General features: G+C 45.3%; 1 protein-coding gene across 1 annotated transcript in view; it reads left to right on the forward strand.

Annotated features, from left to right (window-relative positions):
• Nucleotides 1-25186, forward strand: part of MYO9A (myosin IXA) — a 162275-nt gene that overhangs the window by 45939 nt on the left and 91150 nt on the right. The window contains exons 7-8 of the mRNA XM_010005936.1: nucleotides 107-233; nucleotides 8654-8743. Coding sequence (XP_010004238.1) covers nucleotides 107-233; nucleotides 8654-8743 — 217 coding nt within the window. The remainder of the gene's footprint in view (nucleotides 1-106; nucleotides 234-8653; nucleotides 8744-25186) is intronic.

Below are 25186 nucleotides of genomic sequence, written 5' to 3' on the forward strand. Positions count from 1 at the left end.
AGTGGAATGAGTCAAATACAAAGGTGGTGTCTGGGTATTTGGAGATGGGGTTCACTTTTGCATGAGCTTCAAAACAACTGAGTGAAAAGGAGTTTTCTCCCTTTAGGATTTTCTCCCTCTTGTCGGCGATCCTGCACCTGGGCAACATCCGCTACAAAAAGAAAACTTACCGCGATGACTCCATCGACATTTGCAACCCTGAGATCCTGCCCATCGTGTCCGACCTGCTGGAGGTGAGTCTTTGCTTCCCAGCCTGGAGCATTCACCCCTGACCAACCACTATGCTTTGTGATAGGATTTATTTCTAGTTTCACTGAGTAGTAAATTCTCTTTTGCTACTGCTCATGTTTGCCACTGAAAAGTTGTGAAGATTTTTTTAATGAGGTTTTTAATACAGGGTTTTTCCCCCCCCCTCACCCTTAAGTTTTGGATTAAATTGACTGCAAATATTATTTCTGTGATTAAAATTTGGAAGCTTGCAAACCAGCTCTAGGTGGAAAGCAAACCTGTCATTCAATGCAGTAGTTTCTTCAGTTGCCAACCATCAGCTGCCTCACCAAAATTCCCTGATGCTCCTGAAATCTGTTCTGATACTTGTATAAGGAACAGAGCAGTTGTAAGACCATCAGCCCACTCTTCTGGTTCAGGTGGTGGCTGGAGGAGGTGCTGAGCTTGCTCACCATGTTTTACTGTCTGTTGTTCCCCTGCCAGCAGCCACAAAGGTGCTATTAGAGATGCTGGAGGGCGCATCTCATCCCTGTAATACCTATTTATGGGCCTTTTATCCACATGCTTATCTAGTTCTTTTGGGAACCTGTTGATGCTGTCTGCTGTGTGAGACCCTTTACCAAAAGCATCTTGTCCTCTCTGAGTCACCACTGTGCTGCTGTCATCTGGGAAGGGTTGGTAGGTCTCAGCCTGATGGCCCAGGCCCATAGCTAATTCTACCCATTAGCACAAAAGCACTAAGTGAGCTCTCAGGAGAGCTGCTCTGGTAGCCCAAGCAGGTTAGGAAGCTGCAACATTACTTGTCCATGAGCTGACTTACCCTGCTCTTGCCTTACACGTTCAAGAGGCTCAGCACCTCTCAGCATGGAAATAGGTGAGCAGAACCTTTCCTTGCTATCTCACTCTTCTTGAAATGCTCTAAGCACTTGTAACTCCAAAAGATACTGACATGTGATGCTTGTAGTTGGTTAAAACAATTATTGTCTTTATCCCTTTGTACTTGCTGGATAGTACAGATGATTAATTTTGTTGAGTTTTATGATAAGATCAGAAAATAACTTATTATTTTGTGTCCATGTGATGCCCTTTCCATTCCTTCCCTTAAATTAACAGTTGTGTGGTCTCACTACCTAAAGAACTCCGGAACTGGCTCTCACAGATTTTCATAGCACTTCATTAGTGCTTTGAATTTAGGGGGTGGGAAGCTTCTGTCCAGTATGGCTCTAAGCAGCTGGATGCTCTTTGCATCTTGGCATTGGAGACTGCAGAAATAAACAGAAGGAAAATATGAGTCTAGAGGAGAATGTTGTTGATCTTACCCTGTTAAAAATGGCCATAGCCAGAGTGCCAAGTCATTTCAGAAGTCATCATTTTTCAAAAAAAGCTTTGAATAAGAGAGTGACTTAGAGATCTGAACAAGTTCCAGGTTTCAAGTTTTTACCCTGGCTTGTTTCTGCAAACAAACTTCTGCAGCATCTGCAGGATTTAAGGTAATGGGTGATTTTTTTGCACGTGAAGTGACGCATCGGTTGAGCCCTGTAGACCCAAGGGTGGCTTTGTGCTGGTACAGCACAGAGCATGGAGACCATGCTCATGTGCAGGTCGTGTCCACAATATGTGAAGAAAAAAGAAAGTACCTGTATTTTAACTTCACCCTTCTGAAAGGAGGTTGTAGAGAGGCAAGTGCTGGTCTTTTCTCGCAAGTAGCAGAGCAATAGGACGAGAGGAAACAGCCTCAAGTTGTACCAGCGGAGGTTTAGGCTCGATATTAGGGGAAATTTCTTCACAGAAAAGGTTGTCAGGCCCTGGAACAGTCTGCCCAGGGAAATGGTGGAGTCACTATCCCTGGGCATGTTTAGAAGTCATGGAGATGTGGTGCTGAGGGAGATGTCATAATGGTAGACATCATCAAGAAGTATGTCATAAAGGGAGACGTCATCACCTGAGATGTCATGAAGGGAAATGTCCTAATGGGCCGTGTCCTAAAGAGAGGTGTCATAAATGGAGACTTCATCATGGGAGACATTAAATGGGCAACATCATAAAGGGAGACGTCATAATGGGCAGAGTCACGATGGGAGACGTCGTAATGGGTGACATCATAATCACAATGGATGAGGTCATAAATGGAGACGTCATAATGGGTGATGTCATAAAGCAAGACCTCATAATGGGCAACATGGTAAAGGGAGAAGTCATAATGGGCAAAGTCATAAAGGGAGACATCATAATGGGAGACGTGGTTTATCCAGTGGGCTTGGTAGAGTTAGGTTAGTAGTTCTACTTGATGATCTTAAAGGTCTTTTCCAACTTAAATCATTCTGTGAAAAAGCTGTGGTGTAGCTGAGCAGGCTGAGGGACTTGGGGTGTTCAGTCTGGAGAAGAGAAGGCTCCAGGAAGATGACTTCTTAGAGCACCTTCCAGTGCCTGAAGGGGCTCCAGGAAAGCTGGGGAGGGGCTTTTCACCAGAGAGAGCAGTGATAGGAAAAGGGGTGATGGTTTTAAACCATGGTTTTGAAGATTTAGATTAGAGATCAGGAAGAAATTCTTCACCATGAGGTCATTAAGATGCTGGACTAGGCTGCCCAGGAAGGCTGTTGATGCCCCCTCCTTGGAGGTGCTCAAGGGCAGGTTGGATGAGCCTTGTGCTGCCTGGGCTGGTGGGAGGTGTCCCTGCTCATGGCAGGGAGGTTGGAACCTGATGATCTTTAAGGTCCCTTCCAGCCTTCACCATTCCATGATTCTGTGGTTCCTGTTCATCTTGTTAACTCCTGTGCAAGCTAAATGACCATGTACAGCATCAAATGCTTGTTAATTCATTGGAGATCTTGGGTATGATTTTATGAAATAAATTGCTGGGTTTGCATATGTGCTGTTGCTTCTCCTTAAAATGACATTGATATGGACAGTTGATCCATGGAATTGGAGACATTGGTTGCCTCCATGTGTAAAGTTTCCAGTAGACTGACTCCCTGATCAGCTGAAATAAAGCAAATAATCTCATATTTGGAAGAGGTTTGGTTTCTCTTTCTGAAATGCTGAACCTTCACAGACCTGAATAGATCTCTTCTCATTCTTATTAAATTTTGACCAAAAGGAGGAGCAGAGGGTTCAAACAGATGAAAAATCATCATGAAGAGCATCTGTTGCACTTCATTCATTACTTAGCAATTTACAAGTCTCCAAATTAAGTGTAGTGAATTCTTCTCAGCCAGAGAAGAGACCAAAAATATTGGTTGAAATATTTGACACTTGGTGTTTTGTCTCAGTTGTGTAATTATTTTTATTACTTTTGGGTTTTTTTGCGGTCACTGAGCAGTTTGCAGCTTTGCTTTCCACACCATTGTTACTGAAAACACAAATTGACTTGAACAAGTTATTAATCCTCTCTCTAGATCTTGGCATCACTCACTAAGACTGAAAAATCATCTTGAAATGAAAAGAATATCAGTTGACAAAGAGTTTAACTTCTTTTCATGCAGCCACTGGGTGCTTGGCAGGGTGGTCCTGAGCATAGCAAAATGATGGAAGAAACCAGCTTTGCTGTGTTCTCATACCTACCTACTTTGGAGGTGTCATGGGTTTGGGGTTATTTTTTTCATTAAATGACCCACTGGATTTGTTCAGTCAAGGTGAAATGGGAAGAAAAGGAAAAGGGAAGAAAGGGGAAAGGAAAGGGAAGACAAAAATCCAGTTGGATTGGGTGGGAAGACTCTGAGAAGCTGGAGCTGAACTGACCATCTCTGGGACCAGCCAAGAAGAGGGGATGGAGGGTTCCTCCCACCAATGGGGCTGTAGCCTTCATGGAGAGGAGAGGAGCAAACAGCCTGGCTGATCCTCCAAAGGGAAGTCTGGCCCAAACAATCATGAGTTGGCTGGTTTACACTGGAGCCTCTGCAGACAACTGGGGGGATTTCCCTGCTGCAGCAACTCATGCAACAACGCTGCCCAGCTCTCCAGATAACCAGATTTGTGTCCCTATAAAATGAAGCTAACAAGCAGATGATGCTCTGGAATTAATTTGATTTTTCTTAGATACCAACAACCCCATCCAATCTGCTTTTGCTTTATGAAACCATTCAGACCAGCGTTCGTTAGCAAATTGCAATATGGGATCTTGGCCAGACTCTGCGGATCCTCGTTTCGTTTGCAGGAAGACTCTGATTCCTTGTTTTTTGGTTTTTTTTTTCCCCAAGCACAGACGTAGCGTGTGGATTTTGTGAGGCTTTTGGCAGGTTTTTCACGGCCTTTGTTTAAACTTTGCTGGAATACTGTGCCATAGTGTGATGTCAGGGCTGCCTGATGGATGGAGCAGACGTGAGCAAGCGCTGCACGTATCCCAGGTCTGCTGCAGAAACCATAGAGGGGTGTGTAAAACTGGGGAAAGCTTTTGTGCTTCTGGGGAAAAGCCTGGAAAGGCTCATTTGTTAACAAAAGCAATCCATTAGAAATGATCCAGTGTCAGTTGACCTTAAGAGAGACTCTTTTTTTCCCCCTTTAGAAGAGCAGGAACATTTAATTATGTACATTTATTAAGACTGGAAATCATTTCCGTGGATGGTGCGTTGGGTAAGGAAGGCAAATTCTGTCTTGGCTCATTGGAGCAGTTTTGTATTTAGTTTCTAGGCTCAATACAAATAAAGGTAAATCTGAGTTACCGAGTGTCCTAAATTAGTTTTGCCAGGTCTCTGTTTGCATTGCTGATGTCAGCTTTTGGAGCCAATGTCTACATCCAGGAGAGATTTATGTGCTCAAGTTCTTTTTTTACTAAAAAATGGCTTCAGCTTCCCAGAGGGATCCCACAGACATTGTGTGCTCCTTGTGTGATAAACATCTTGGAAAGTAATTGGGGAGCAAAAGGGAGGTGAGGATTATGAGGCAGCCAGTGCCTGCATCCAGCCTTGTCTTCTGGATCCGTTTTCTGGATGAGGTTTTTGGGGCTCATAGAATGGTTTGGATTGGAAGAGACCTCCAAAGTTTGTCTGCTCCAACTTCCCTGCAACAGGAAGCAGGGACAACATCATCAGCTGTGAAGCTCCAAGCCAGAACTCAAGTCAGGTAACTTCTGGTTGTTTGAAAGAAAATCTGAAGGAAACGTTCAAATCCTTTTCAAGAAGAACAGACAGAATTCTGAATGTATTTCCAGTTACTCCCCACCAGGCAGTTTTTGAACTAGTGCTCAACACCGTAATCCCTCTCTCAGATATGGGAGGAGAGACCAAAAGTGATATTTTCTTGCTCTCAAGTTGGAAATGGCTCATTTTTCTTCAGCTGCTCTAACATAATACCCCAGGATGGCTGGAGAAGCAATCTCTGCCTGCCTTGGCTGCAGCCCAGTCCTCGCAGAGCCCACTCGCTGCCTCCTCCCCCGTGCTCCCCTGACCTTGCCAGCTGTGGCAGCACTGCTGGTCATCCTTCCCTGGCTTTTAGAGCTCTAGTCATCCAGGCTTGGTTCCACAAGTGGCAGTGAAGTCTTAAATCTGTATTTTGTCCCTGTAATTAAGACACAGACTCTTATGGGCTGTGTAGCTTTTTTTAAGAGGCAGAGCAGGACTTGTCCTTTAGCAGAAATCTATGAAATGTGACTTAGAAATGTAACTCCCAGGGCACATAATGAAGAGATAAGTTGTGTTGTCCTCTTTGCTAATCTGCTAGGATAGTTTTTGTCTCTACTTTTTTACTGGAGGAGGAGGCAATAGGATGGACATGATGGGGAAGTTTTAAGCATATCCTTGCACCAGGTGTCCTTAGTCATTGGTGTGCCCTGAGTTTGTCTCCTGTGGCTCCTCATTAGCACCTGTCTTCAAAGAAAATGAGGATTTGGCTATGCCCATGAGGTTTGCTCTCAGAGCTGATAAAGCACTCAAGATCAAGCTCCACTGGGTGGTATTTGCAGGGAGATGTAGGGATTATGTTCCCATCCCTGCTGAGTATGTTTTTTTACTAGAAGACCATAGAATCATTAAGGTTGGAAGGGACCTCAAAGATCATCAAGTTCCAACCCCCCTGCCATGAGCAGGGAACCCTACCACCAGACCAGGCTGCACAAAACCTCCTCCAACCTGGCCTTAAAAACCTCCAGGGATGGGGCATCAACAACCTCCCTGAGCAACCCATTTCAGTTCCTCGTCACCCTGATAGCGAAGAATTTCTTCCTAATATCTCACCTAAATCTCCCCTCTCTCAGTTTAAAACCATCACCCCTTGTCCTATCACTATCTTCTCTGATGCAAAGTCCCTCCCCAGCTTTCCTGGAGCCCCTTCAGGCACTGGAAGGTGCTCTAAGGTCTCCCTGGAGCCTTCTCTTCTCCAGGCTGAACACCCCAACTCTCCCAGCCTGTCTGCAGAGCAGAGCTGCTCCAGCCCTTGGATCATCTTGGTGGCCCTTCCCTGGATGATGCAGTCCCTGTGGGCCAGCCCACCTGGAGGTGAAGGATGCACATCTGCAAGTCTTGGCCGTCAGAGGGGTAGAGGGAGAAGAGAACCAGAGTGAACATTAGATAGGGATGGTGTGGGTAGTTGTTGAAACCTTTTCAAATCCCTGTATTTGCTGACAGATCTGGAACTTGGAAGCACTTAGGTGGATTGGGAATGTTGCCTTGGACTGTTTTGATTAGGAACCTTCTGATACCACCCTCTGCTTTGGTGCCTCCAAGGATTAAACAAAGGCAGCATGCTGGCTCTGGGTTCACAGCATCCGTGTTACATGGGGTGAGGGAGGGTGTCAAACTCACTTTTGTTCCAAGCTGGGCACTTCAGGGAGGGCAGGCAGAGGTCCTGCAGTCCCAAGCTGTTGGAACAGTGTCCACGTTCTGCCTGCAGAGCTGCATGATTTTTAAAAAATCACCATTTTGCTGAATGGAGAGGACTAGAGCCCCAGTGTGAAAACTTGCTGTGGATTTCTGGGTGTTATTTTTTCCTGCTCAATTTTGAAAGGTAAAATCAGATCATTGGAGCTGGGGGGGTTTCCAGTACTATTGAGGGCTAATGAAATTAATCTCAGGGTGTTGATGGTCAATTTCCAGTGACAGAGACATGGTTGGTGCGTGAAGGTCATAACCAGGTGACTTGATGTTTTCTGGTTTCCCCACCACAGCAACAAGTTCTTATATAGTGGGTGTTGCAGGGAAAGTCACTTAGATAAAAATGCTCTGGAGTTTATCCCTCCCATGGCAGGATTTTTGAAGGAAAGAAGTTGTTATTGCAATGGTTTGTGGGACTTCTCTGCAGGCTAATTATTGGTTTAAACCAGTAAGTCAAAGTATGTAAGCCACTTTCCCATCATCCGTGTCAGATCCTAAATGGTTTATCTGGGATAAAATCTGGCCTTGGATGGTTTCAGAAACATGGATTTGGTGCTTCTAGTCTTCATCAAGAGATTCTCTGAGTAGGTCTGGGGTCTGCATGGAGACCTTCACATAGGGTGAGCAGCTTATCTAGACTTTGGTGCTGCTTCTGCTCTGAGTAGGCCTGGGGAGCAGCTTATCTAGACTTTGGTGCTGCTTCTCAAGCAATATCTCCATATCAATCCAGAGCTACTAACTCCGGGCTCAAAGGTTTTCACCCAGACTCACAATTTCTTTTTTGACTCAGAAGTTTAGCAAAGAGAAGTCAATGACTCCAAGTGTTTAGGTGTAACTTCTGTATAAGCAAATTGCCATCTATGCTGGTAGAGAGTCTGAGTTCTGAATTTCTCCAGGGGTATCAAAATAAGAGGGACTTGAATCTGTTGAGAAAAGAGATGCTTTTCTCCAGACAACTCATGGCCTGTAACACTTAATTTGTTGGCACTGTTTACCTGTTTGCTGAAGTGTCTGTATTTACACAACTGGTGTGTTTTCTTCCTGCAAATCAGTTTCTCTTAGGGCTGATTAGGGATTGTTGTCTTGCTGGGAATGGCATCTTTAGGGAGTGAGTGTGAGGTGCCAATAGCAGAGTAAATATAAGGTGCTTTTCAAAAGGTTTCTTCCTCCTTCTAATTCCTCCCCACCCTGAAATACACCATAAAACCCCTCCACTTGGAGATGTGATGACAGTTTTGCTTGTGTGTAGAGTCATCTGTATGAGGTCATCTTGACAACACTAGAAAGTTGACTTATTTTGCCAACAAAAAGTGTGGGAGGGAGTTGCTGCACTGGGAAGGAAGGATACTAGTGGGAAATAGCTGGAAATGTGGTGACTGAATGTGGAAAATCAGGTTCCCTTGAATACTGTGGTGTCTGATTTCAATTGCTGGATTTATGTGGCAGATTGTCCCTCCCAATGTCTAGCTCGTTTGTGTGCATTGAACATTAACTCTGCAAGGGCTGGCACAGGGGGTTTACATTTATGAAAATGTTTACATTTATAAATTATGTTTTTAAATAATTAGGTATTTTAAAAAGTATTCCTAGTATAATAACTAACATCAAGGTTTCTGTTTTAGGTGAAAGAAGAGATGCTGTTTGAGGCCCTGGTTACCAGAAAGACAGTGACAGTAGGAGAGAAGCTGATCTTACCCTACAAACTGGCAGAGGTCAGTACATGATACTGCTTGTTCACAGAGCAACTCTTGGGAGGGTTTCCACTGCTTTGAGATGTGCACTCAGCTCTGGTAGAGCTTCAGTTTTTATTTAAATATGTAAAAATAATGTAGGAGAAGCTGATGTGTATGAACCTAGAAAATTATTGGCTTTCCCTTCACAGCTGTGCCTGGAAAGCAGGTTTGCATGGATTCTGTGATGGTCTTTAACTGTTTTAATGACTTCCAGTTGTGTAAGTGTTCTCCAAAGCAGATGGTGTGTTGCAGAGCATGTATGATCCAAGCTCAGCAGTAGTCTTCATACATCATCCCTTAAACTGCAGCACTGATTCTTCCTGCAGCAGAGTGGTGCCCTAAGACCTCCAGGAGATTTTTGCTGGGGTCCCAAGTGTCTACATTACTCATGGTTCCTGTACAGGTGGAGCTGGAGATCCTCTGTAGGAGATTCCTATTATCTTCAGACCTCTCACAACCTGGGTCCTTGTGTGATGCTTTGGAGCAGTCACAGCTCCATCATCTGCTCTCAAACTTGAGTGTAGTCTGTGCCCTGCTAACTGTGGGGCCAACCCTGCAAGAAATGTTTGACTTCTCTATCATGCTCTGGCCCAAGATTACAATCAGCAAACGTGTATTTTTTCTAAATATGCAGTTTCCATAAATTTTGAATTATGTTCTGTGGCTGCTAAACAGAAACAACTCTGTTTTCTACTCCAAAGTGTCTAAGCTCTATTCTTCTGCAACCCTTGTTTTGTCTGTTTCTGCATCTAGTGTTCTTGTATCCCACCACCCCCCAGTCAAAGGACTCTGAGTGTGGCATCACACCAGGTTCTGTCCCTCTGTTCCCCTTTGTCATGTGGTTGCATGAGAATGTACAACATCTGGAGTCGTGCCTCAGAACAGCCTGTTGTGCTGCAGATAAGTGTGCACATGATGTGCTATTTAAGGTGGGCTGTAGAGATCTTGATTCCTTTTTTCCCAGAAAAAAAAGAAAAGAAATAGTAATTTCTCCCCTTCTGAGACTGTTTCAGCTCAGTAACTGTTTCTGAGCTTGAATCTTTAAAAGTAAAGTGCTGCCAGACTTGAATCTCCCCTAACAAAGGGCACATGTGCTCTTCGTAGAACTGTTACAGAATCCCAGACTGGTTTGGACTCTAAGGGACCTTAAAGATCATCCAGATCCAACCCCCTGCATGGGCAGGGACACCTCCCACCTGCCCAGGCTGCTCCAAGCCCCATCCAACCTGCCCTTCAACACTGCCAGGGATGGGGCAGCCACAGCTTCCCTGGGCAACCTGGACCAGGCTCTCACCACCCTCACACTCAAGAATTTCCTCCTCATGTCCGACCTTGGGACAATCTTAGCTAGATGGTCCTTCTGTTGAGATGAAAGAGCTCCTCTTGCTACCTACAGTGGCTGTGCATGAATTTCTCAAGTGCTTTCCAAAGTGTTTTTGGTGATGTGTCTGCTCACGAATCTCAGGTACTCACAGAGGTTTGTCACCATTACCTAGTAATGAATGATGAGGGTTAGGTGGCTTGGGGGGGAGGCAAAGGAGCCCAAGGCTTTGGTGGGAAGGGTTGATGCAATCTCCATGACAAAATCAGTTTGTGAGAAGCTGTGAGTGGTGTTAAACAAAAGATGGGCACACCCTCCCCACCACCCCCACCCATGCCTTTTATTCACTGTCCTTACAACATCAGCATCCTGACCAGCAGGTGTTATGCTCTCTCTGGTAGCAGGGTCACTACTGACTTGCTCACCCTCATCATACTAGAGCAGAATTTGAGATGCTCTAACTGGAACCTCACCATGATAAGAGGTCTTCTTCTGGTCTTCCTTTGGCTCAGAGAGTAGGAGAGGTCACTTAGATTCAGATCCATCTGAAGGAGGAAGGATGAGTAGCATTAATTGCCATTTGGGGATTTTTTACAGAATATTGATGTCTGATAATCCCACTCATGGTTAATTGGGCTGGTGGTTCTGTTGGGAGCCAATGATCTGGTTATTCTCCTTGTGTGTTTTACAGAAGGCTGTTATAGGTGGCTCAAATGGATAGAGGGATGGAGGATTTTCAGACATGACTGTCCACCCTCCACTCCTGTAACTCACTGGCAGCTGCCCTTCCTGGTAGAGAGAGGATGTGTGTAGCAGCTACTTTAAGATGCTGAAATACTTGATATTTTGTGCATCACTTTTTGATACACTGGAAGTTTGACAGGAATTTGTCTGGAAAACTCTGTACTGCAGTGGCTCTCGAGCCACAGTGACGTTGTAAAAATGTCATTTTGGCATGTACTGACTTTTTTTTTTTGACACCATCCAGAAGAGCAGCTTAATGGATCTACCAAGTGCCTTCCAAGGCTTTGAGCAGTTTTCTCTAGGCAGCCTGAACAGTGCAAACGGTTGCTAAAAGAACAGCAAAAACTCAGCAACAGAAGGAAGTCTAAGCAATTTTATTTGGTTCTGAAACCTGTTGAAACTGTAAGTGGAAATAGTAAATTACTGGGCTTTCTGGGTGAGGTAGGAGTCAGTAACAATTGGCTTCTACTTGTGCCATCTCAGATGAGGTTGCTCAGGATAGCAGGAGAGTTTGTTGAGGAGATTGTCTCCTGGTGATGAGGCACTTACAGACCCGAGTTGCTTGGTCTTCTGTCTCTTTATTAATCTTGGGTTATTAACAAGGAGCTAGATGTATTGAGCTTTCATTTGAAAGAAACATTTTTATGTAAAGAGCCTGGAGATCTTACGCTTGGGATGGGTTGTTGAGCTTTGGTGAGGTTCCTACACACATCTCCTCCATATTAAGGAGACATTTACTGTATTTGGTGCGGGTGGTTGGACTTGTTGTAGGGGTTCAGGTGTTTCACTGTCTTTGCTCTGCACAGGAGCAGCCATTTGCTGATCCCTCCATCAGTGTTGGAATATATGGGGCTGACAACTCAATGTAGAAATACTTTTCATGAAGTGACTGATGCTAACATGGTCATTCCATGATCCCAGTCTGGCTCCTGGGAGATCCGTAACCTCAGGGTCCTGCTGTGACAATCATCTTAATCATCTTGAATGGTTGAATGGGCAGAGGAGATGCAGGTGGCCTGGAATAATCCTTCCCTGGAGAGGTTTGGAGGCATCAGAGCTGAGACTGAACTTTTCCATGAGCTGTAGCCCCACGGAGTATGGAGGGGGTGGCTCTGTGGGATTTGCAGCAGCACCACATCCCTGCCTGTCTGCACCCCTGCTGCTGCCTTCACTGTGCCCTGGTTGGAGACACTGGCCTGTGCTTTGGGGCTTTGCTTTGGCTTTTTTGTCTGTTGTTGGGTTTTTTCCCCCTCCCCTGAAACAGTGGTTTGAGGACTTAGCAAGTCCTCGTTTGAAACCTTCTCCTTTCTGACAGTTACCAGATTGTATCAGGTTCTCCTCCTGGGTTTGTCCTGTTCGTATTTCAATAATTGATGTAAAATCTTTTCTTCTGCCACATTTTGATCCTTGGGTAAAAGCTACTGCAAAATGTCCTTGGGGGATGGACTATTGGACTAAGTGATCTTAGAGATCTTTTCCAACCATGATGATTCTGTAGTTCTGTAACTTGCAGATGGACATCCCAGCAGCCTGAGGCCTACAGTGTTGGGGGAGACAGTTGCAACCAACTCCCCTCTGTTTATTCATATTGTACTTCTTTTTTTCTGACTTTTCGTGGTAGCTTTGCCCCCATGGCTTGTGTTGGGCTTTGCTTCCAGGAGTTGCCTGCCATTTTTTAGGTTAGGTAGTAGTGCTGACTTTGTCAGTTTCTTTTCATAAGTCCAAAGTTTTTGAGTCTTGCCTAAATACAGCTCTTCTGCTGGGTGACCTTGGCGGTTCAGGTTAATGGGTTAACATGTTACAGTGAAGTCCAACAAGAAGGTAGGACTCCAGCAAAGCAAAAGCACTGCTCCCTGTGTACCAGCAGTTGTCAGTGCTGTTGTCTTCAGCTAAGCAAGTTCTTCCCAGCATGGACAGATTTTGTTTTACTCTGTTTTTTACAGGAGGACACAAGATATGTTTTAGGTGCACCTGCTCGAGCAGAGCCATAGCCTGGAGCAGATGAACTGTTGTGAGATGAGCTCCCATTTCAAGCTGTGATCTGTTGTTTCTTGCTGTGCAGTCAGTGCCTGTCCTCAGGGCATTACGAGGATTATGGGATGAGTGTGGGCTTCTTCAGGAAGTCCCTGCAAAGTGCCATGTGCTATCAGGTTTCTCTGATCGTTCAGCGATCGTGGTGTTGCAGTTGTTCAGCCTGGAGAAGAGAAGGCTCCAGGGAGACCTTAGAGCACCTTCCAGTGCCCTGAAGGGGCTCCAGGAAAGCTGGGGAGGGGCTTGGGACAAGGGCAGGGAGGGAGAGGACAAGGGGGAAGGGATGAAAACTGGCAGAGAGGAGATTGAGGTGAGACATGAGGAGGAAATTCTTTGCTGTGAGGGTGGTGAGAGCCTGGCCCAGGTTGCCCAGGGAAGCTGTGGCTGCCCCATCCCTGGCAGGGTTGAAGGGCAGGTTGGATGGGGCTTGGAGCAGCCTGGGCTGGTGGGAGGTGTCCCTGCCCATGCAGGGGGTTGGAACTGGATGATCTTGAAGGTCCCTTCCAACCCAAACAAGTCTGTGATCCTGTGATTCTATGTGTGTCATTCTGAGGTTGAGTCTGACCCACAGTATTAGCATTCAAGTACAGACCCGTGTCACTGGAGCTTCTGGTGTTTCTGAAATGAAGGAGCAGCAGGCAAGGCAAAACCCAGCAGTGCTCTGTAGCTGCAGCCTCTCCTTGCTGTGGCAAACATGGGCTGATTGCAGAGCCCGTGTGTCCTCAGCCCTTCGGGGAAGAGCTGCCTGCCCACCCTCCAGCTGCCTCTCCAGTGCTTGTTGAAATTGCAATGAGCAAGGACACCACAGCCATAAATCATGCTTATATTTACCTCTGGCAGCTGCCTCTTATCTTCAGAGCCACGCTGGCTTGTCTGCTGCAGAGCTGCCTCCTGCAACCATTCATTTTTCCTTTTATAGCAGCTGGATGGGATTTTAATGCAGTGTTGGAAATGACTGCGTGACGTGGTCTAGCACTAAGGCTGAGAAGCTTTATGCTGTAGATAAACTTAGAAAAAAAGGCTGCACAGACATGAAAGGCTGTAGTTGTGTTCAGAGGACTTGGTTGGGTGTCCAAAACAGCTGCCAACATCTTTATCAGGAGCAAAATGGTGTATTAAGGGAGCTAGCAGCAGTTAATGGATTTTCAGAGAAATCACGGTGTATCCATGCTGGGTGAGGGCAGTGTTTGGTAACAGCCAGCTGGCCAAGTCCACATGTTCCTGGGTAATCTGCTCTAGCAGGGATGTTGGGCTAGATAATCTCCAGAGGTCCCTTCCAACCCCAACCATTCTGTGATTTAACCAATGAAACACAGAGGTGAGGACTCTTGGAAGGAGAGGATCTGCCTGCAGGAGCTGGAGAAGCTCCTGTGGTTGCTGGGTTGACTAGAGTGTTTTAATTCAGGTCTGTCTTGAACGTTGAGCATCTCTCTGCAGCTACAGTAGTGTTCTCCCTGGGACATTAAAACCCACCAAGCACATAGACAAAATAGGGGAAAATGGGATTTTAATGGCAGCAGAATAATAATGCCTTCTGAAGGTTGGTCTTGTCCTCCTTCTCAACTACAAACTCTGGGCATCTTTTCCATATATCAAAAGCAGCTTGGCCAGAAGGTCCAGGGAGGTGATTCTCCCCCTCAGCTCTGCTCGTGAGACCCCACCTGGAGCACTGTGTCCAATTTTGGAGCCCTCAGCACAGGAAAGACATGGAGCTTTTGGAGTAAGTCCAGAGGAGACCACAAATACGATCCAAGGGCTGGAGCAGCTCTGCTCTGGAGACAGGCTGGGAGAGTTGGGGTGTTCAGCCTGGAGAAGAGAAGGCTCCAGGGAGACCTTAGAGCACCTTCCAGTGCCTGAAGGGGCTCCAGGAAAGCTGGGGAGGGACTTGGGACAAAGGTTTGTTTTGAGAGGGCAAAGGGGAATGGATTAAAACTGGCAGAGGGGAGATATAGGTGAGACATGAGGAGGAAATTCTTTGCTGTGAGGGTGGTGAGAGCCTGGCCCAGGTTGCCCAGGGAAGCTGTGGCTGCCCCATCCCTGGCAGTGTTGAAGGGCAGGTTGGATGGGGCTTGGAGCAGCCTGGGCTGGTGGGAGGTGTCCCTGCCCATGCAGGGGGGTTGGATCTAGATGATTCTGTGATTCTAGGATTCTGTGAGCTTGGGGCTTGTTAAAAATCTTTCTCTTTATCCTGTTTGTAATCTGAGCATCATCATAAGCTTCATCTGTACAAGGAACTGCCCTTCTAGGCCATGTCTGTTGTGCTGCTTCTATGTAAATAATTCAGGTAATTCAGGTTGTTTCCATCTCACCTTACTGTAGGGGTCCAAGGCTGTTAGTTTATGCCTTGACTAACAGTCATATACATCTCTCAAAGTCGTTGGAGATCTTGTCTGCTGGTTCTCACTCCCGTTTTCCTGGACTCCCATTTTTTCACTGGACATGAGCCCCATGTTCAAGCTCCTCAACCATCCCCACCTTCTTTCTGTCCCTTTTGTTCTGCTTATCAGGTGGTGTCTGTCACCTGCTTCTCTGTTTTTCACCAGTCTCTGCATTTTTTCCACATTCTTCATCAGATGAGGAGAAACTCGTTATCTAAGCAAACACATCTGTTAGGAGATCCTCTTTTCCACCCCTCCAGAAACCAGATTTTTTTTTCTCTGATGGTTTCAATTCTCTTAGTTCTGTTGGTATTACTTAAGTGAGTGACTTTGCAAGAAGATTTTAACAGATCTTTCTAATTTTCATCCATTTATGACCAAGGACGTTTTCTCCCTGAGGCTCAGTTAATGAATTCATTCACACTTTCAGAAGACTCCTGATGTGAAATTGCCCAACAAGAGCAAAAAAATTGCCTGGAGAAGAGAAGGCTCCAGGGAGACCTTAGAGCACCTTCCAGTGCCTGAAGGGGCTCCAGGAAAGCTGGGGAGGGTTTTGGGACAAAGGTTTGTTGTGAGAGGGCAAAGGGGAATGGATTAAATATGTGAGACAACTTCTTGTGCACCAAGTGATCTGATTTTTCCTTTCCTTCAATATCAGAAAGCTTTTAGGAGCTGGTTGTTGGATGTGATGTGTGCCACTGTAAATGTGTCTAGTATTTAACTTCATGTGCATTCATAGTTGCAAGTGGAAAAGGTCCATCAGGAACTGAAAGGGACTGAGTTGTATGTCATGGGAGGTTCCTGTGAGCAGATGTGGAACACAAGCATGGAATTTCCTGCCCCTATGACACTTCTGTATCGTGATAGCAAGACCTGGAATGCAAACATACATTTTTTACAGTCCCTCTGCACTGCCCTGGCTCTTGGGGTCTGCTAAAACTGGATGAAATGCCAAAAATACATGGAAAATTTTGATTTACAGGCTTTTATAAGATATAATGTGCCACCACATCCTTGCTTAAGTAGCTCTTTAGCAAGTGAGTGTTATGTGCAGGTGGATACGTGGCCATGGAAGGACACCATCAAACTGGCCTGTTCTGGTGTGCAGAGCACCCAAATTGCAATAGAATCTGTGAAATCCTCTTTATTCTGTATAAATACATGCAGTTATAGGTGTATATAAAATCAGCTAATGATGAGAAAAGCCCTCATTGCAGTTCAGGTCAGATTTGCTAACCAAAATATTCAATCTCCTGAAAATCTGCAGAAAAAAAGCAGAGGGTAGTAAGGACTGAAATGTTTTCTTAGTGTGACAGGGAAGCAGGAGAAGACAGTCCAGGTGTTGTGTCTGCCTTTGCTGGCTGTGCAGCCTTGCTCCATCTTTTCATTGTCTGACATGTTCATCATCTCTGGGCCCCTGGGGATGACCTTGGAGTTGAAGGAGAGTTGGGTCTGTGTCCTTTTGCTAAGTTCACTAGAAGTTCAGTAAACACCAGCATTGGGCTGTGTGGAGAAAGGGGGACAGGAGGGACTCTGCCCAGGAGTGGTGGGGCAGGCACATCTCTCCCTTCTGGTTGCACGAAACTATTAGATAACTTCATGTCATAAAATGTCCCCTCACCCTGCCCTTCTTTACCTGGGTTAAATTTCTTGCTGATGAGTACGAGACACTGGCACTTCCATGAATAACCATCACAAGGTGGTTATTTTGGATGATAAACTGCACTGCTGGCTTGAGCTTGGGCAGAACATTTGTTTTTCAGCATGGTAACAGTTAATTGGCAGAGACACAAGATGGAGAAGCCTTGTGGAGCAGACCTTGAGGAGAGGAAGAAAGTATTTCATTACAGCAAAAAACGGAGTGATATTTCATTACCTTATGTGGACTTTCTAATGTCTTTTCCAGACATGATAAAGGGAAAAGGAATGGGCTTCCAGCACCAAATGGTGTAACATCACCTAAGATGTGAAGAAAAAGAAGAAACAAAGGAAAAGATCATAGTTGCATTTAACAGACTGAAAATTATTAGAGGAGAAAAAGTGGGAAGCAGACAAAATAATTAATAGCATGAAGAAAGTGGAATTAAAATTCTCAGTCCTGAAGGATGAGGGCTGGGACACTTAATGGAATAGAAAGTAGCAGAACTGCTGGAAGCACCTACTTATTCCACAGCCATTAGGGTAGGAGACTGATTGTCACCACAGGTTATTAGTGTCAGGAGCTCAGCAGGTTCCTTTGAAGAGCTGGTACCTTGATGAGTGTGTTCAAAATGAACAGAAACATATTAATAGGAGAAAACTGAAACCCCACCAAGCTTTGAAGAGACAAGCCGAGGTCTCTCCTTCAGGACATGAGTACAACCTGTCAGTGTAGAACTTCAAAAGAAACTTTTTCATGGGACTGGGTTTCTCATTTTCCCCTTCAGAATGTGCAGAACAGCTGTGCTTGGTGACAGAACACAAGTGGTTTTGTTGGGCTGGTGTCCTCATGGATGAGTTGCAGGATTCTTCATTTATTAGAAGGACTGAGTCTGTCAAGATTGGGTCTTTTATTAACCTGTTTTTATCATTTCTTCCCACTGTTATATGATTATATGCTCTAAAGGTCCCACGAGCAGTGCAGGGGGAGTGGTGCTGAGATGTGACTGAATGGAGCTCATGCCTGGGGGCATCTCCCAAACCCAAAGAACTTCCTGGTTGACAGTGCAGGTTTGAACGTCCTGGGAGCCCAGTGCTCATGTGCAAAGCTCTTGTGGTTCCTCTTCTCTGTGCCACCATGGAGATGCTGATGTCTTAGTTGTGTTCATACTTAACTGTTTGGCACTAAGATCTGGAAGAAGAAAGAAAGACTCTCAGATTTCAACATTTCTGAGCAGAGTCCAAACTAAGGACTTTAAGAAGGGAAGTGCTGACCTTCAAGTGTTCTGCTTGTATTGAACCTCCCACTCTCTCATCAAATTAATTCTTGACTCTTTAAAGGGTTCTTTTAATTACATCTGATTACTGAAAAGATGCTTTAATTACACAGAGTCCCTTTTGTTACTCAGAATTAGACTAAACTCATGTGAGAAGTTTTATAACTATTTTTAAAACCACTCCTAGCCTAGCAAGTCAACTCTTTCATGCAGGAGGTATTTTTGGTACAGTTGCTTGGAATAGGGGACTTTGTTTTCTCTGTATAATCCCAATCTGAATAAATGTAGATGAATTTCTCAGGCTGTTTCTCAACACTTGCTGGAGGCAGAGGTAGAGGAGCTCCATGGCTGGATAGAATCTGTTGCACAGACTTTAAACCTTCAGCTGGGGCAGCTGAGATGTGACAAGAAATAATTTCCCTCTGAAAATAAAAAGAAAAAAAGCCAGTGATGACAGGGGGGTTGGATCTGGATGATCTTTAAGGTCCCTTCCAACCCAAACCAGTCTATGATCCTATGATCAGTAACCCATTGATTTATTTATGTACCAGTTTCCCTGTGAAAACAGAAGCTGAATGGGATCTCAGGTCGTGCTTTTGATGGAAGAGACTCTGGATGAACATAGGTGGAGGCCAACACTTTTTTGTTGGAAAAAAGTGTTAGAAACCTTTGCTATCAGTGAACTCTTCAAATTTGGCTGCCTGGTGACTCTGTTCTTCTGCAGCTCTTCATGGTGATAGCAGGAGGTTTCTGCTGGGACAGGGCGACCAGCCGAGCTGGCAGGAGCCAGCAGCTGGGCTGGTGCAAGGCCTTCTGGGGCTTCTTTGGGCTATATATATATTTTTTATTTTATTTTTTCAGACACATTTATAGAAATCAGACATAAAAATGAGCCATCCCAGTGAAGTTTAGAGTATTTTTAAATTCACTTTTCCTTTTTGTAATTAGACTCCTGTTGCATTTGTCACTCCTTCTTCTTCCAGTGATCCTCTTAAAGATATTTTTATTCCTCCATAATCAAACATAGAAATCATAAAAAAAAAACCAAAAACCTTAGCAGGCTGGAGTCAGCATGATGCTTTAATGATTGGAGTTCTGTTTGGAGCAGCAAGGACAAGAATGACAAGATTTTAATATGATGCTAAGATAAAATACGAGTGTGGAAAATGACATCATTCTTAGCCAGCCCTGGGATGATATAATACTCCTTGATGCCAAGATAGGGATTAAGCTAGAGTCTGATATCCTGCAGGAGAACTTTCCTCTGGGTGTTAAGCCTCTTTTTTTAAAAAAAACCCTAAAAGCTAAGCCTGTCTCAGCCCGTGTCCCGTGACCCAGAGGGGAACCACAAGAGCTGCTTAATCTGCCTCCTGCCGCAGGACACGCTGCGAATGGGAACCAGACATGGGGGGTGGGTCAGAAATAGAAAGTGAGCAGAGGAGCAGGAAACCAGAACTGTGCTCACACATGTGGCTTGGGACCTGCTGATGGGAGATGAGAGCGAGACACTAAACCCTGCGCTGAGGCAAAAAGAAAAGTTTAAACCTTTTTTTCCAAACCTCCCAACTCTGGGGATGAGCCATCAGGAGGCTGGGATGTACCAGCAGGGCTTGGATGTGCTGCTGCTGCACCTCCTTGCCATCCTTCTCCTCTTGTGCTCCTTCCCCAGTCCAGCTCTGCTTCACTGCTACTTGTCTCTCCCTTCCTTAGGTGTTGCTCCATCTCAGGAGTGACAGCCTCACCAGGCTTCTCTTCTCCTGTCCCTGCAACTACAGCCTCAGGCTGAAGCCACAGGTGGCTTTTTTCCAGCCCTTAGGGACCAGTAGCAGCATCAGAGGGAAAAATGGGATTTTAATAGTAGTTTAGTACATGCAGTGGCTACTTCTCCAAGACAAGCACTCTTAGTGAGAGCTGGCACCCCTAAGCCCTGTACAAATTAAGAGTAGATTTTGAGTCTGTTTTCTTGAATGATGCAGAGCTGAGCACCAGCTCAATGCCTGTGGGGGCTGTTTGATTGACTGCATGTCCAAGCCTTACTGAGAGTGGGGGTTTGGCTTCTGCTCCTGTTCATTAGATCCCTTAATGAGGCACGAATCAAGCGTAAGAGGAGAACTTGAATTGCTCTTGGTTTTGCTTGTTTTCATCTCAGATCAATCCTGTCCCTAGTAGTGATACAGCTCTTCACACTGGCTAAGCATCACTTTGATATTTATTGTTTTTTAGAATAAAAACTGATTTATTTCATCATTTACTCATAGCAGCAATAATTTTGTTGTCTAGATGCTTTGACTCAGACAAGAAAACAAACACATTTTTTTCCTGTTTTGTTTTGGGAGATTTTTTGGTCCCTGTTTGATAATTATATAAATATGTATTTATTATTTAAGCCCAGAGAAGTGAGGAGGGAGGCATAATCAGAAAACATTAGGTAAATACTGAAGGCAAAATTCAGTAGGCTTTAAAATGGTTTTTTCCTCTCAGTCATCTTGGCATAAGACATTTGTGTTGCAGTGGGTAAAATACAACTAAGAAGCCAAATATCACCTTAGAGAATAAATGGGGGAAATGGGAATGGCTGATAAGGGTTTGAAAAACAGACACCCAATGAGAACATAAATCCTGTGTGTGATCTTAAGATAATAGCTCCCTAAATTGTTTTTCTTGGTAGGATATTAGTAGATTCACAGGATTTGGTGCTAAATCCTTGTGAGCAGAAACAGGAGTTGATTCATTGAGTAACAACCCAAAAATGAATCATAGAATCAGGGAATGGTTTGGGTTGGAAGGGACCTTCAAGATCATCCAGATCCAACCCCCTGCATGGGCAGGGACACCTCCCACCAGCCCAGGTTGCTCCAAGCCCCATCCAACCTGCCCTTCAACACTGCCAGGGATGGGGCAGCCACAGCTTCCCTGGGCAACCTGGGCCAGGCTCTCACCACCCTCATGGTGAAGAATTTCTTCCTACTGTCCAATTTAAATCTCCCCTCTTCCAGTTTTAATCCATTCCCCCTTGTCCTCTCAATCCCTGCCCTTGTCCAAAGTCAGCTATTAAAAGGAAAACAAACAAAGCCCCCACAGAGCCACTAAACATCTGTGTATGGATTTGATTTTTTGGAGGGATTTCCAGAATAGGAAGGATCCTAGTGCTGCTTTTAATTTATTTTTTTTCCTGACTATTTCATTGGAAGCACATTTCATCCTTGTATAGAAATTATAGGAAGTCTATCCAAGGCCCTCAGGGAGAATGGGATATTTCCTTTCTTCCTGTGTTCATACCTTGTTTCCTGAAGGGCAGAGGAATCTCCATTTCTGTTATTCCCAAGCAGAAAACGCAGTGATTTGTGGTGTCTGGCTCTACTTTGTGCTTTGTATGAAGTCCTGCAAACTTTTACACTTAGAAAACCAAAACAAAACATTTCATGCCATCCTGGAATTATTCTAATTGTTTTTTGTCAGTATTTGTTGGTCCAGGTCAGAAAGGAGAGTTTCTGTCTCTTGTTTTCTTCCTAGAGGGCAGGAAACCCCTGACACGTGTGTGTTCATCTGTGTGTTATGGAAGAGCTGTTGGGTCACTGGGAGGGGAAAAATTCCTAGGTGGCTTCTACAGCTGCTTTGGGGTCATTCCTATTGCAGGTTCTTAGTGGGAAGTTTACAAGAAGAGTTGCTTGTAAAGCCAGATATTTTGGGATGGGTGGGAGTTTTGCATCTGTAGGGAGCACAAGGGCTGGCAATGGGATTATCCAGTGGCAGCGAATAACATGGGTGATGTTTGTCATGAGAAAAACAGGCACAAGGTCTCTAAGAGAACTGCTGAAAAGCTGCAGAAAGAAAGGACCGTGGCCAACAAGGCAACAAGTAGTTTTCTAGGCTGACAAGACAGCAAGCTGTCTCCTAGCAAATCTTCTCCTCTCTATACATAAGAGGGACATGAAGCTCTTGGAGCAAGTCCAGAGGAGGCCACAAAGATGATCTGAGGGCTGGAGCAGCTCTGAGACTTGGATCTAAATTATCTTTAAGGTACCTTCCAACCTTAATGATTCTATCCGGGTTTTTTTAGTATGATGCTAATTTATGAAACATCCATAAAGACACACTGAGCATTTAACTTGGTCAACACGATGTTCCGACGCCTTCAACAATTTTCGGTCAACAATGATGCTGTTACATCCTCTCCCAATTTTTCACCCTGTGTTTCACATGGGGCCAACACAGACATGGGAGTGAGGTCAGTGCCCCTAGTTCAGATATTCTAAAAGCTACGAGCCCTTGAAAACGGGATGTTTAAATGTTATTTCTTAGGCATGACTCCAGAAAATTCATTGGATATAGAATAACAGAATCAGAGAATCACAGGGTGGTTTGGGTTGGAAGGGACCTTAAAGATCAGCTAGATCCAACTCTCAACAAGTTCCAACCCCCCTGCCATGAGCAGGGAACCCTACCACCAGACCAGGCTGCGCAAAACCTCCTCCAACCCGGCCTTAAAAACCTCCAGGGATGGGGCATCAACAACCCCCCTGGGCAACCCATCCCAGTTCCTCACCACCCTGATAGTGGAGAACTTCTTCCTAATATCTCACCTAAATTTCCCCTCTCTCAGTTTAAAACCATCACCCCTTGTCCTATCACTGTCTTCTGTGATGAAAAGCCCCTCCCCAGCTTTCCTGGAGCCCCTTCAGGCACTGGAAGGTGCTGTAAGGTCTCCCTGGAGCCTTCTCTTCTCCAGGCTGAACACCCCAACTCTCCCAGCCTGTCTCCAGGGCAGAGCTGCTCCAGCCCTCTGATCATCTTGATGGCCCTTCTCTAGACCCTCTCCAACAGGTCTATATCCTTCTTCTCATGGATAAGGGTTGCCCACTGTCACAGATAAACTCTGCAGGGTTTTAATCCACATTAGGGCTTTAATTTGGTTTGGTGCTTATGCTTACTCTCCAGTTCTGCTTTTTAAATCCACTTCTCATTAACTGAATCTGGTCCAGAAACCCAGCTCTGGACACATGCACCCTTCATAAGCTGCATTTTTTATACCAGTGACCCCAGACAGGTTGCTCCACTGTGCCTGCATTCAAGGGCTTTTTTTCTCTGCAAAATGGTCTTTGGGGTTTTCTGCCTCACTTTTCTGTAGAAGAGCCTGCAGTGCCTCCTGCACTCAGGAGGTAGTAGTGCTGGAGTGCTTCTCAGGAACCTAATCAGGAACCCACTGAAGAATCTCAGTGGCTGTTCAAATGTCTTTTTAATAGCTTTTTTGATGAACTGGCCATGGGATCTGCTGGTATCCAAAGATCCATCGCCCAGCCTTTCTCTTCTGGTTGTCCAGGATGAGTCAATCTCATCCTTTGCATTAGTGGTGAGGAAAGATGGGCAGATCTCCCCACAAGCTAAGATCTTTGAAGTCTTTAGAGGTCTGTAGTTGGCTCTTAAATGCCACTTGGAAATAATTTCTTACCCCAGATTGATCAGTACATCAATATAATGCTCTTCCTGAGTGATTACAAAAGGGAGGAGCTTTGCTTTGCCTCTCTTCTGCCTTCTTCCAATTTCTCTGAGTCTCTGTCACAAGTGATGCATTGCACAGAAACACTTATTTATTTTATGCAGACTGTTTTTAAACAAAATGTCAGTGGAAGTGTTTATGCTGGTTACAAGAGCCCTTCGTGCTGTGTTTTTGTTTGGGTCAAAAAATGCATCCAATAAGGGTTGCTGGCTGCGTGCAGGGGAGCTCCTTGTCCCAGCAGATGATGTGAAAATGTCTGGAGAAGATTAACTGGGCATCTACCAGGAGGGCAGGTCACCACTGTGGCCTTCAGGGTCAGCAGTGGCACTGGAGAAGGAGAAGCTGGAATCAGTGGAATGAAGACCAAGTGCTCTTGGGCCTTGTAAAATCATCTCCTGGTTTTACAAGGAGCAGAAGGACAGAGCCTGGGGGGCTCTCCTCTACGGGGATGTTCCAAGGAGTGGAAATGAAGAGCTGTGGTTGGTCAGGGTATCTTGACTCAAGTCTTCACTGAACACCAAACCCAGCAAGTATAAATGGGAGTGGCTGGAGCTCAGCTGGGATGGACCAGCTGGATGGCTCCCTGTGCTCAGTTCAAGATGGCTTTTTGGGATAGGAGGTTCCCCATGAGGTTACACACTGGTATGAGCAGCTGAGGGAGCTGGGAGAATTTAGCCATCAGAAAAGGAACCTGAGGGGAGACCTTCTTGCTCTCTGCAACTACCTGAGGTTGTAGCAAGGTGAGGGTTGGTCTCTTCTCACAAGTAACAAGTGACAGAACAAGAGGAAATGGCCTCAAGTTGTTCCAGGGGAGGTTTAGGTTGGATATTAGGGAAAATGTCTTCCCTGAAAAGGTTGTCAGGCCCTGGCCCAGGCTGCCCAGGGTAGTGGTGGAGTTCCCATCCCTGGAGGGGTTTCCAAGCCCTGGAGATGGTGCTGAGGGACACGGGTCAGTGGTGGCCTTGGCAGGGCTGGGGAAGGGTTGGACTTGATGATCTTAAAGGTCTTTTTCAACCAGAATGTTCTATGATTTTGTATGTTAAGTGCTGATGTTGCCCCTGTGCCCAGCAGCCCCTGCTCTGTTTAGTACCAAATTCAGGTCAGAGTACTGGAAACTTCTCCTGGTTTTGGCTCCAGGACCAAGTCCAGAGAAGATCTATAGCATTAAAATGCCAGCATGGATGTTGCACAAATGCAAGCCTGGGCTGTGCTACATCTGGCAGCCTTACACTTCCCAAAAGGTCCAGGCAGACATGCAGGGCAAGGTCTGACATCTGAAAAGAAGTGGAAAGAAGAGGTTTTTCTAAGGAGTCTTTTGGAGTCAGAACATCCAGTGCCCGAGTTTTACAGTAAAGGGGCCCATCTGCTCACTCCATTTTTTTCAATATTTAAAGCCATACAATGCAGCTTGGAGCCTCCAAGTGCTCCCTTAGATTTGTAGTATTATTTATTTGTTTTTAAATCAAGCTGCAGTGGGGTGAGTAAAACATCACTGAGTTTTAGGGAGTGAAAAGGATGCATTAAATATGGTTATCT

Source organism: Chaetura pelagica, unplaced genomic scaffold (assembly GCF_000747805.2).
Source record: "Chaetura pelagica isolate M959 unplaced genomic scaffold, ChaPel_1.0 scaffold369, whole genome shotgun sequence".
NCBI lineage: Eukaryota > Metazoa > Chordata > Aves > Apodiformes > Apodidae > Chaetura > Chaetura pelagica.